This window comes from Sordaria macrospora, chromosome 5, assembly GCF_033870435.1.
Source record: "Sordaria macrospora chromosome 5, complete sequence".
Lineage (NCBI taxonomy): Eukaryota > Fungi > Ascomycota > Sordariomycetes > Sordariales > Sordariaceae > Sordaria > Sordaria macrospora.
Window position 1 is genome coordinate 865235 of NC_089375.1, and position 13202 is coordinate 878436.

General features: G+C 49.7%; 4 protein-coding genes across 4 annotated transcripts; 2 read left to right on the forward strand and 2 right to left on the reverse strand.

Moving 5' to 3' along the window:
- Positions 1-3953: 3953 nt before the first annotated feature.
- On the reverse strand, positions 3954-4801 carry SMAC4_08446 (uncharacterized protein; the record flags this gene model as incomplete). Its single annotated transcript, XM_003347394.2, has 1 exon — positions 3954-4801. One exon carries the CDS (start codon positions 4799-4801, stop codon positions 4091-4093), a length of 711 nt encoding a protein of 236 aa, XP_003347442.1. The 3' UTR covers positions 3954-4090.
- Positions 4802-5092: 291 nt separating this feature from the next.
- On the reverse strand, positions 5093-6661 carry SMAC4_08447 (uncharacterized protein; the record flags this gene model as incomplete). Its single annotated transcript, XM_003347395.2, has 3 exons — positions 6641-6661; positions 5965-6570; positions 5093-5889 (listed from the first exon to the last, which is right to left on the reverse strand). The coding sequence occupies exons 2-3, from the start codon at positions 6554-6556 to the stop codon at positions 5093-5095; spliced, it is 1389 nt and encodes a 462-aa protein (XP_003347443.2). The 5' UTR covers positions 6557-6570; positions 6641-6661.
- A 724-nt stretch (positions 6662-7385) lies between these two features.
- SMAC4_08448 (uncharacterized protein) lies at positions 7386-9046 on the forward strand (the record flags this gene model as incomplete). Its single annotated transcript, XM_003347396.2, has 1 exon — positions 7386-9046. One exon carries the CDS (start codon positions 7386-7388, stop codon positions 8544-8546), a length of 1161 nt encoding a protein of 386 aa, XP_003347444.1. The 3' UTR covers positions 8547-9046.
- A 369-nt stretch (positions 9047-9415) lies between these two features.
- Positions 9416-10549, forward strand: SMAC4_08449 (uncharacterized protein). The gene is made up of 2 exons (XM_003347397.2): positions 9416-10060; positions 10259-10549. Exon 1 carries the CDS (start codon positions 9517-9519, stop codon positions 10048-10050), a length of 534 nt encoding a protein of 177 aa, XP_003347445.2. The 5' UTR covers positions 9416-9516; the 3' UTR covers positions 10051-10060; positions 10259-10549.
- The last annotated feature ends 2653 nt before the right edge of the window (positions 10550-13202 follow it).

Genomic DNA, 13202 nt, shown 5'->3' on the forward strand with positions numbered 1-13202 from the left:
GATCACTTTTGTGCATAACAGTTTGAGCATCGTCTCCACGCTGTTGGTCAAAATATAGACATATCACCAACCGGCTCTTCTTGAGTGTAACCACGAGCAGTGTCTCTTAACACAAAAGGATCCCAACGCTGAGACTACATAATAGGTATATGAACAACATGAACTCCTTGTCTCCCTTCAGAAGCTTATCCATGTCCGGCTAAGCTATACTCCGCATCCTTGGGATGAGAGGTAAAGAGACGTTGATCGAATCGATACCATGTCCCCCATGCGTGAAGGGTCTACGGGAGTACGTACCTCTAAGTAGTTGACGATGGACAAAAAGGCTAGAAGGGTCTGAGACCGCATTGACAACACAACACAACACAGCACCAGACCAGACCACACCTCACCTCCACGATATACAGTACAGGTGTACAGATCTACAGCTATGGTGATGAGAGAAGATGGCTACGGCATTCATATATCGAACTATCTCCCTGCATGCCATGCCTTACGAGGCTCACCAGGCTCACCGGGCTCAACCGGGCTCTGTCTATGGTTACAATTCTCCATAATCCCCAAATTGTCGACGTGGCAGGCACAATACCTAGGTACGTTTCCATGGAGACTGGAGGAAGGAAGAATGATAAAGTATCCGGAGGTCACAGGATGCCTATATCTACCTCTACCACTAGCTCAAGACTATTAGATAATCTTCAGAGAAGATCAACCAACCAACCCCCACTATTTGTGTAACATTGGTAAGAGATAACCAAAGGTCAGATCAGTCAGGTGTTCGGTTTGGTTCGGTTCGATGGGCTTGCTGGCTCATGCTGGGCTGGCGAGTAATCTCCATAGACCAGACCAGACGTTGATGTCCCAGTTGTGTTGGGTCCAGATCTAACTCATGGACGGGCATTGAGTGCCTGAGACAAAGAAAACACGGAGACTAGATTCTAGATGACTACCTCTACATTACCCATTCACCGGCAGGCAAGAAAGTTCTATGGTAGTGGTCGACGGTCGTGCGTGGGATCGAGATGCGAAAAGAAGGGTTTAGTCTATGTTTGGAATGAATGAATGCTCTGGTTTGGTATATATGGTATGGTATGGAATATATATATATATATTTTTTGTCTTGTTTGGGCTTTACTGTGAAGCACCGAACCGTCGGCAACGGTGGATGTGTGTTGTTTGGTTTTCTTGAGTTATTTTTCACCGTCTCCTCTTTACCTCCCCCGGTCCCAAGGTGAGCGCTGAGCGGACGGGTTGAGCCGTGGGGATATGACATCAAAATACCGAATGTGTGTTTGGCGATGTTTGGCGGGAGAAACCTTGAGATCTTGGTTGACTGTCTTTCTCTCTTCATCTGGTATACGTGCCTAGGTAATTGCGTCCTTCTGAGGATCCGTTGGTTGGTTGGGGTGTGATGCTTATATTCTCTGATATTCTGTTCTTAGTACTTCAGCACGATAGCGGTAGTTTTGAACTTGGACCAGAGGTGTCTTGGCGAGTGAGTAAGTGAGGAAGTAAGTGGGTGGGTGGTATAGAAGATGCGCATGGTGGATATTGGGATCACAATGAATCGCATTCGCTACCTGGTGGATGTTTGTTGCAACCGTCGAGCTGAGAAAAGATTCGAATCCGAGTATTCGCGCAGGTACTACCAGGAAGGAAGGAACGATGAATTTGAGGTTGAAAAATTCGTGGTGTAGCAAGGTGACAACAGAAGAAGATGCGATGATAGGGAGCGCGTTTCGAGTGCGCTTGCTTTCTTTGACCATGACCGCCAGCACCTGTTGTTAGTTTTTCTTCATTCCCCCCTTTGGATCTTTTGAACACCATGATAATTGTTTCCTGAGGTCCCGTCTGCCAAACTCACTGGCCTAGTGTATCTTGGGTTGTCGTCTTCCCTTTGCTTCATTGCATCGGCATTGACAAGGCCCATTGATCTGAATGATTTTCCGCCCATTGTCAAGGACTACTACAAGCCATCCCGCCTCTTGCACTTTCCCAATATAATATCCATTGAGGCGGCCTGCTTTTGGCCGCAAGCTCATTCCATGCCTCTTTCCTTTCTGACCTCAGCTGTTCTGACATGGGCATTTTTCTTTTGCAGTGATAATAAAAAGAAGCTCCTTTTCGACTTCCTACAAGGGATTGTTTTAATCCCGAGTTCAAGTCTCACAACCTTTGGCCGCGAGACTACGGTTTTAAAATAACGTCAATTGTCCAAAGTTCAGGGGCCTCGACAATGATTCTTTCCATGCCCTTATGAAAACTTTCTGAACACAAAAGCTTTCAAGAACTTCTTACCGCTCGCCAAAGCTCTCGGGAGCTATCTCGAGAGAGCTCTTTGATCTAGACTTTCAATATCGAGTTGGTTTCTTCATTGTCGCAGGATGGAGGAATAAACGATTGAGGCGGCGGGTTGGAGGTCGTTGATTTGACATAAAAGGCCGTAATAACAGCGATGGGGCTTTAACCTGACTACTGACCATCATCAGCATCATATTCAACAACCACAGTTTATAAACACACCGTTTACCGAACAGACAACCAAAGCCGGCCAAAAGCTCAAGTTTCTGATCCAAAATCCTAGGTTACCATCCATAATTTCTCCTTCAGTACCAGTTCCCCCCATTCCTATCCCACCTGTTGGCTAATCAGGCAGCCTTCATCACCCGTCCACTCACCGACAAACTCACCCGTACCAGCAAAAAGAATCAAGATGTGCAAGAGACATCGAGGACTACACTTGCTCAACTCCCAACTACCAAGGGCAGGCCGACAACAGCCGAGAATTTGAGGAAAGATGTGCGGCTGCAGGCTGGGGCGTGATTGGCAGTTGCGGACACGGTGTTCGAGTAAACAGGAGGACCATCAAAACGCACGCTCTTTGCGACAGATGCGCCAGAGCTTGCTCGCCTCCTCTTCACTCGCGCCGATCCTCGCGTCGACCTGGTTTCCTACGTTCCCAAGCTCAATCTGCCCCTCGTGCATCTTGGCTCTGGCCTGCTCAAGGTTTATCTCGGTCCATGCTTACCCAACTTCCGACTGTGGTTCAGCGCCCATCTACCACGGTCCAGCGTCCGTCTGCTGTCCAACGTCCGTCTACGGTCCAGCCTCCATCTGTGTTCCGGCCTCCCCAACCTTCGGGTGCCGTGTCTTCCCAACGCCCGAAGAAATCGAAGAAGTAAAACTCCTTCTAACCCTATTGCACGGACTGAGCCCTTCTGGAAGATGGTTCTGGGCTGTTGCCTGAAATAAATCGGGGGATGATTTTTTAGATTGTAGTTCCGAGATGGGCAGCTGGATGGATAGTTTGTTTTATTAGTATTCACTCATTTGTAAATGGGCATCATTCATTAATGGAATTAAATCTTGCAAAAGGTGGTTCGCCTCTTCTTGTGATCGTTAGATATGTGGGTGAGTGAGTGAGGAGAAACTGGCCTGCTTGATTTATTATTTTGCTGTCTTGCATTAACGAAAAAAAATGGAGAGAAAGAAAAGATGGAATGATTTAAATGGGTGGCTGCAAAAAGGAATTGCAAAAAGGGGCCGCAAAAAGAACACAAAAAGGGGGTGACCCGTAACGGACTCGAACCGTGTCTTCCTGCGGCACGTATGCAGACGCAGATTTACCACGCCGGAAATATTACCATTTACACCAACGGGCCTTCTCATGGTTGTTGTAAAGGTAGCCAGTGAAGGAGACTAATATGGTCCAGTCGGGTTGGACGGGAGCTGGAGATCTTGATGGGATGATGCGCGGGGTGGAGGGATCGGGTCGAAATGGCAAGCGACGGGGGCGGGAACGGAATGTGCGCACGTCATTGTATGAGTAAGTGACGGGCAGGCAGAGGCAGGTGCGATAATAGGGAGCCCACTTCAACGGGCACTCCTGCCCTCCCATGGTGCCCTTGGGATCGTCCCCCACCAGTGTCAGCTATTCTTTTTCCAAAATCTCCGCCGCTTTTCCATTCGCCAATCTCTCTGTCTTGAACTCACTCATAAGCTCTTGTGGCCAGCCCGCCGGTCATCCTGCTCTCTTCTTTTACTTGGGTCCGTACTTATCTGCTGGTCAGATTTGACGTCCACTCTCCGTTCAACATATCCGCACAATCTCGTCGGCCTCGGTGCCGTCGAAGAAAACAGATTGCGGATTTGTTTCAGCTCGGTGAGCAATCCAGGCGCTCACTCGTCTGTAAAACATGCCAGACGTCCCGTCCGTAACAGGCTGATTAGGCTCAGGCATCAAAACCAGTCCAACATGCTGGAAAGACAGCTCATACTCCTCCCATGTCACCACCAGCAGAAGAATCATAGGCTCGCCCTCTTCTGGAACTTCATCCCATCTCACCTTGACCAAGTCCGCTAAACCGTACCTGTCGTCCAGCTGAACTCGACGCTCCCATGGAGGCCGAAACTTTCCCAAGTCATTGCCCACAATGCCTTTTCTGACTGGACCTTTCAAGGTGATGGTCATTCCCGATCCCCCTTTTTCTGTGAGGTTGCCACCACTGCAGTGCCTGGACAATGTCGAAGGACAGAAATAGTCCACGACCTCCGACATGTACGTGACCGTACTATCCTTGAACGAGTGCCAATTGAACATGACACTAATCAAGAAAGATTTCCTCCCTTCTTTAGCAGCCCACGACCAAGAGGGTGCTTGTAACCCGGAGACCACCCGACTCTCCTCGGCCGTGGTAAAACACCATAGCAAATCCAGGGGCCAGAACTCCTTCCAAGTTCCGGCTACGTACGTCCAACCACGACTCTGCTCGATAGCACTGGCAATCCCAACAAGAGCCATGAGCCTGTCAGCCGTCCTCGTCAGACTGGCCAAGCTGTAATCGGACACAATGCGATACCAACAAAGATACAACCGGAGTATAATGGGTTCCACTGTCTTTACCTTGTCGAGCGGGACTCAGCCAACCTTCCTTGCACGAGACGGCGGCTTCATGTCACCAGCGCTGTATGCGCGATTACAAAGCTCCTGAAACCTTGCTTTCTGAGAGACCCAGGGTGCGTTTTCGCTGACAAGATCCTTCATCCACTGCTTCGGAGGGCTCGATTCCTTGACCACGTAGTGACAGCATTCTCAAAAGACCTCCTCGGCGCCAAAGTATGCCACCCGAGCAGCTAGCAACCTTTCCTGTACGCACCATCCTCGCAAAAGTAGTGGTGTTGCCTCTCGGTCTACGAGTCTCACTGATGGCGGCCACTCGTCTTTGAAGACGTAAGCACAAGCGTCCTTTGATAATCCCGGTTCTTGGATATCTCGCCTGATGCGACAAGGAAAAAGATGCAACGGATTCCGAGATACGAAGCAGCCGTCAACGGGGAGACCCCCAAAAGCGGAAATGTTGCAGGAGGAATGCCCGTAGACGTCGCTCATAGTGAGTGCTTCCTTCTCCCAATCCTCATTTGAGTCTTGGATGATGCACAATGAGTTAATCCAGATATATTGGAAACCGAGCTCTCGAGTGATGGTGATGGCGTCGCGAAAAGTTGGTGATAAGTCTTCAAGTGGAATTCCTTCCGTGAGAAACCTTTCGAGACTCGTGATCGTTAACATGATAGATTTCCCAGTCATCGCCCATGAATGGCTGAGAGTAAGATAATTGAATTTTACCTTGGGCTCAGACATCTCAGGTAGTACCAGGCGTGGTACAAGTTGTCCATGTGCTTCTTTTCCCACAAATATGAGGCGGGTTGGAAGCTTCACATCGGTTGAAGTTTTTCCCTTGGTGAGAAAGTTCTCATTGCATTCGGGGTGGTTCTGCAAGCAGTCATCGATCCAGCGTCGTATAACACTGAATGTTTGGGGCGAATTGGTTGATGAAGGGAGGAAGTCGGTTTCTGGTGGTCCGGATTGGAAGTACATGAAATCTTCTTCTGCAACATCATGTCAGCATTGCTGCGTCGAGTAACCAAGGTTTGAGCCTTAATATTTGGATGGACATCACAAACCTTTGATGGGTAAGATCTTGAGATAATCGATCTGACTAGCCCAGCGATCATGACGTCTGTCCAACTGTTCTTGCAACAAGCTATCAAGAAGCTCATAATCCTCGGCAGCGCCCGCTGGTATTGGCAACCAACCAACATCCTCGATAAATAGATACAGGCGGTGTTCATCGTTTTCCTCTTCATATGCTTCAAACTTTATACGGGCTTGGACGACCCCCTGGTCCGGATCCTCCCGGTCCAGATCATCAGGGTCAATTTCCTGTGAGCTCGAGATAATGGAGCAGATATGGCAACCCGACGCAGCGGAGGAAAGAACATCGCAAACACTGTAGCTGTGAAAGAAGGCCTCGGCGGTGTAATTCTCTTGTGCTTCTTTTCGGATCTGTTCTTTGTCGCCGCTGAGCATCAGGCGGATCAATTTGGACGTGCTGGTGACGCGGGAGCAACGTGAGCAGAGGACGTTGGCGGGGACCAGACCGGATCTTTCATTTCCAAGGGCTAGTTGTTTCAACAGTGCTGGAGACTTTAATTTCCACGGACTTTCTATTGGATACAAGTCTGCGATGTTGTTCAAGAGTTGGTAGCCTGTCATGGTAAGAAGTGCGTCTAAACACGAAGAGGATCAGCAAATGAACACGCTAGCGGAAAGGAAAATCGCATGATGGGAAGGACTCACATGGATGTCTCTAGACTGAGGGGATCACGGAATTGATTCAAATCCCCAGAGATCAGCTCAGTGAGATTTGATTGAGCAGAAGGCATCGCCGCCAGCCGGCAGCCGTCAGCACATTGTACGTATGTGTGGTTATGCAGTTGAAGCTCAGAGGCAGGCAATCTGTTCAACTCACACCTCACCGTGCTCCTAGCCTTTTGCCCGTCAGACTTTGAGCCGCCCGCCCTTCCTCTTTCTTATTTCAACGTCCTCAAAACGACAATCCATCAACAAACATCCAAACGAACGGCTTCCCAAGCTCATCGTTGCGTTCCTCGTTATCCTGACAATTTGTTAACGATGATACTTTCAGAATGTTCGTTGGCAGATGTGCTACAAGTCATCAACCCTCCGCGAGCTCATATCCCTCCTTATGCGGATAAGCTCAGTAGCTGCCTAGTAAAGAACCACACATGCGTCAGCCATGCATAACAAGGTGACCCAACCAGTCATCAAAACGATGTGACTCCAAGTGGAAGTTTCTATAACCATAAAATGTGAAGGCCATCTCGGAATAAGAGAAGCACGAGAAACTTATCAGAGAGGATATTCCGCATATTGGCTCTATCAGTCGAACAACTTTCATTGATCTCAGCTTTAATTGATCCATCTCACTACCTCATTAAAGTTGACCTGCGCCCAGAATCATTGACTACAGGCAACCGCTACCAGAGACACCCATCTGAATAACATCTCATCTTGATCAGAGATGCGGTCATTTACCGCGGCCGCAATCCCGCCCGATATAGCACCCCTTCTCTCCACCCCTAAATCCCTTTCAACGGGAGGCTACCGCCACCTCCTCGACGACGACCGCACCCTACGCTCCCCTCCCTACCTAGACACCATCATCTCCCCATCATCGACCGGAACCCTCTCCCCACCTGTGACACCAGCTAGAGGTATTCCAACCCTCGGCCTCGGCCTCCTGGATCTTTTCCCAACCGAACTCCTCATCCCCATCCTCTGCCACCTCGACATCCGCACCCTGCTCCACTTCCGCGCCCTAAACCGGCACGCCCTCTCCCTCGTCGATCTCTGCCCGGGCTACCTGCCCATCCGCACCCACGCGCCGAATATTTTACGCGGGATCTTAGCCATCGAAGCCGGTCCGTACTGGACTTTGTCAAATCTCTGGATAAAACTGCGTCAGAAGGAGTGTGATTCACCACCTGACGCGTGCAGAAGTAAAGAGGGGTCGTTCGCGGGTTATTTGTGCTTGTTGAAGCGGAAACGGTATTGTTGGGGAGGAGGAGGAGGAGAAGGAGAAGGTCCATGGAGGCCAGGCCCGTGGAGGGAGATATATCATGGGTGGCCGGGGCCGATGAAGGCGGAATTTGCTGTGACGTTTTTTGGGTTGGATGAAGGCCGGTTACAAGGCCAAGACCCAAAGGTGTTGGAGATGTGTCTGGAGCCGAGGATCAGAGCGCTGCCTAGGGCGGAGCTGCCTGATGAAGTCAGGTGGAAGGTGAGCTGGGGGAGGGTGTCGAGGACGGATCATAAATATGGTGTTGAGTCAGGGACATGGCCTGGCAAGGGACCTGGAAATTTGGCTGAAAAGGGCAAAGGGGAGAGGTTGGTGCTGCTGGATACCGAGACGGTATTTGGCATGGTGGTGTATCTGGGGTTCGACCCAGAAAAGGAGATGAAGAGTTGTTCGCCGCTGAGCAAGCAATTGCAGCATTGCTGGGCGCGGTACGTCAAGGGCAACGAAGTAGCGTTTTTGGCAAAGGGAATGGAGGCAGCGATCAAAGCCGGAGTCGACCTGGACAAGGTCACTCCTCCTGACTCGGAAAAGAAAACGGGAAATATTTCGAGTGGATGGGCCCACCGGTTTTTCGTCCTTGGTGGAGGTATTTCACTGTCGTGAGGGCGCCGTGGTTTAACGACGACAACGACGACGACGATACGGACAAGTTGAAGATAGAGGTGTAATGGGGCTTGCTTTGCTCGACGTGCGCGCACCCAGATAAGCGCTGGATGAGAAGCCCACCTCTGGCGACGACTCCAGATGGCCACTTCTGCGAGTACACGGTTGAGTCGTTTAGGAGGCATTTGGAGAGGCGGGGCAAGGTTGTTGATGGGAGGCATTGTTTTGATTAGAGTAGGTGTCTGGAACACTGACCTGTTCGGCAGTCATTGTGGGCATCTAGGGAAGGCATTGCGTGGGGGATGAGGCAAAGCGTTCATTGACGTTCTCCGTTCTCCATTTCTTATATTCACTGGCAGTTTCGTGATGATATTGGTTTTTGACCCTGGGAGGACACTTGGGGAAAGGAGGATCTGTGTATCATATAAACTTGAGCACCTGAGAGGATATAGGTTATGGACGGTTTGGATCAAGTCGTATGGTAAGTCGGTAAAGGCTCGTCGTCACGTATCCGTCCTCTGAGGTCAGATCCCGTGTCGAGTTTCGGCCGATAACCTATCTCGCTGGCTGCCACATTGGCCTGGAATGCCGTTGACGGGTTGTTGGTTCAACGTTCAATTTCTTCCAATGCCATACCTTTCCGCAACTAATCCTCCATCCAACCGGTCCGGAATGTTGCGAGTGCCGACATCAGCATTGTTTCCAGTCGCAAGCCACAATATAAAAGCGGCTCAAATTCAAGCGAAACAACGCAAAAAGGGGTCGGTAAACAAAAACCGACAGGGTCGCCAACGGGGGTTGGTTCAACATCGCGTTTCTCAATGCCGTGTTTGCTAAGCGTCAAACATAGTAGTGAAAATGTCATCAATTGGCGATATACCGAAGTAGATAAAGAGTTTTATTCCAACGCGGAAGGAGTCGATCTTTAGCGCTTGAATTGCGGCCGTATAATAACCCTCGGAGATTCGCGATGAAGGAAAGCTTAAATGATCATCATCGTCGCTTCCCTTCCGACCAAGTTCCCATCCTCATTCGAGCTATTGTCAACCCTCGGCTGACACACCCTTTCACTCCCAACAAGTCCCCAATCGTCCCTGAATCATCAAACCCAAACCTAAAAAAAAATGCATCCCCCAACACTCCTCACGACTCTAGCCACCCTTGGCCTCACGACCCTCGCCTCTGCCGCTGCCCTCGGAACGACCACTTCTGCGTCCACGGATTCCCACACATCCAGTACCTGTTCCTCCTCCTCCGCCGCCACCTCCATGTCCGTATCCGACTCGACCGGCCCTCAGAGCATCAAAGAGTACATCCACGCTCTACAGGCCAAGCACGCCGCGGCAAACAACAGAAGCAGCAACAGCAACAACACGACCATGCCATTCGGTGCTGCATCAACGAAGCATGTCTCAGGGATGAAGGCTTTCGAAGTGCCCCATTGCTGTCTGGACGGGTGCGATTGGTGCTCGACAAAGATTTGTGGACCAGGACAGTTTTGTAGTGATTGGCCGGTACGTTATGGGTTTCTTTCTCTCCATTCTTTAGTTTACTCCCACTTCTCCTTGTTTCAATGTCCTTCTTTCTCTCTTTGCTCCCGTCCTTTTGCTTTGCACTTGATTTGCTCGTACAACCTCAAACTCTCGCAGAAAGACGAGGAAATTCCATTCATAGGAGGAATATGAGACTAACCAGAGGGAATAATCTTCTAGTACATGTCGTGCTGTGCAAGCATTATCCTCTGGGATACGGAAAAAGACGAAATGTTGGATGTGTTTACTACGGAGGGGCTGACGGTTAACATGGTGTACGACTGAGTGGGCGATAGTAGATTTTGGTGGCTTGCCAGTGATGATTTTGAGGGGGGTACTAGGGATGAAAATGGGTTATTGCTGCAAATGGCATGCCGAATTGTCCAAGGTTGATCTAGGGGAAGTATGCTATCGACCAACCCGAAAGTGATGCTTGTCAAAGTGAACATGAGCATGTGGTACAGAGAGTGTGAAGTGCAATTTGTGACTGAAGAAGAAAAAGAAGAAGAAGAGATAAGACGGGACAAGAGAAGAGTGGAAGACCCTCGATATCTCGCTACCATCTACAAGACTGATGGATCCATTTGTGGACTGAACAAATGTCCACCAACCCATTTTTTCATCCATTGGCATGCCAAAATATGATTGCAATCCCTGAGTTAACCCTGGCCATCTGAACACCAAAAGAAATGCAGAGTTTCAAAATTTGCCATGCCACAGCAACGACAGCCAACTCTCTTCATATCCAAAATCAAGCTCAACCACCCCCTCTTTCCATTCCACTTTCCTACTCCAAACATAAAGATCAATTATCCCCTGCCAATACACACTCCACCAACCACAGGTGTGCGACGTGCCGACCAATCAGATATAAACCGTAACCAATATGCTGATTCTCCATGCAGATCAGGAGGGACGTCAACCATTACCACAACTCTACCGGGTAAGTCGTCACAGAACATATGATGTGCAACCTTGTTCCAGCTTGTGTGGTGGAGTGAAGGATAGCCCCCGGTGACGGTCTCCAGAGAGAGAGCAGGAGGAGGTTGGTTGGTGGTGGCAGGTGGCAAGTTGAAACCACGGGAGCGACGCAACTTAGAGCGGGCTTAGCATTCTTATCCCACCTTGTAGAAGCAAATTTCCCTTCCACCCAAGTGAAGCGTCGCCGCGGCAGCTCGTTCACTTGACCAGTATATGTCTTCGGACATCTGTTGATCACCATCAGGCGTTATGTGGCCGGTGCCAGCGTAGGCACCGTCTGCTGCCCTGTTGCGTGCCGGTGGTTGTGATGGCGCGAGCGCCAAGGTCCTTCAGAAGACTTACACAACAGTACAGTACTTGGACGGAAATGATTAGACTAACTCAAGAAAGCTACGGAAGGGTGGAAGGAACGAGCCTCACCAACATGAAGTTGTACCTTCCACTTCACACACGGCAAGTCGGCAACTGCCTTGGGCACGGGTCCTATTCAGCGACATGACCCACGGTACTGGGACGGGACCATATAAGCACCTAATTGTAGACCATTTACCATGGTCTAGTAGTCTACTCAGTAGCGCGTTGGGTCCAGAAAATGCGTGGTATTTTCTTCAGCCTCTGCCTTGCTCCGGGTGAACGCTCCAGTTTAACTCCGAGCACAGTCGGTTGACCTTTTTGCTTTTTGGGCTTTTCTTCAAGCTCGTTGAAGTAGTAAGTAGTAGTGCCTGCCCGAGCCGCCATCATGAACCGGCAAGAGAGAAATCCTGATGCAAGATTCTCTTTGGTAGGTACATTTTCCTCCGTGTCGTCTTGTTTCGCTTTGTAATGTGTCATCGATTAAGGATTGGGCAATCTTCTTCTTGATATTCACCGAAATGATTTCGATCTTCCATCGAGTAATCCTTGGGGTTTCGGATGGATCAACGGGAACAATCACGAATTTGTTGCTACCAAACCCCATCTTAAGTGGCGTAGGAGATGCGATACCCGAATGATGCCACTGCACTTGAATTGGGTACGTTGGATTGGGACAAAGGGACAGTCTCTTCCGGCGCCGAAAGGTTTGTTAGCAGATGCCATCGCAATCAAGCATTCCTGTTCTGGCCTATTTGCCGGGAGTTGCAAAGGGTGTCTACTAGTACGTTTTGTACTTTGCTCAAACATATTCCCGCCCCTTCTGCTGGAGTTCTCTGATCCGGATTAGGGCCATCATGAAGCGAAAGACCTGAATCTCCAGGCTGAGCGGTTTGGTTTCTAAAACCAATTCCCTCTGGTCAAACACGATGCCGAGGATAGGGCGTTACCATATATTGGATGTAGTCTGAGGATTCCGATGCTTTGATGGTAGTTATGATTGGTGGTTGAGTGGAAAATGAAGGAGACGGACGATGATGAAAGGGAAAAAGAAATCAAAGCAAACCCGATGATAAAAAGAAGTAAAAGATAAGAGCAAACCCGGAGGTGACGGGCCATTAAGTACCCCTTCAATCCTCCTGGTGAGCCTTCCCAAGAGCAGAACACCTCTGGCGTGTTCTTTACGCATGACTTCGTCTCACTGACGCCTTCCAACTGCTCTCACAGGCAACCTGTCAATCATAGCATCTGCATCTGCAAGGTATTCCTGTTGAGGTCTTTTCAGAATGAAAGAAGGGGTATTGGGGTCTTCATCCCCGCAACCCTTCCAGACCACGCGGCCGCGGACAAATGGAACTGCCGGACGCATGGTCGCTTCATCTCAACAACATCTCGCGGCATGTGAAAGAGCAAAACAGTTAATAGTATTCCCTTCCCTACTCCCACCGGAAGCTAACTAGTAAAGTCGTGACCTAGAATCGGTTGCAAAACAAGTGATCTTGTCCCTTCAATCACTCCTCCACTTGAAATCTTGTAGCGCCAGCACTACCCAGGGTTTATTCCCAGTTAGACATGACGTCCTGCGTCATCCTCTCCTTCAAGTTGGACGTAAGAAAAATAAGAAAAGAAAAACATGAAAAGCACGCGGAGATTTTACCTCTTGCTAGGGAAGGGATGTAGGTGCAGACTTGGAACAGCCCCAGAGCAGAAACGGCAAGTGACTCCCTCATCGGTGCCCAGCACAAGACCGGGAGTCACTGTTCGGGGGTCCGACCTGGCAGGTACATGTAGA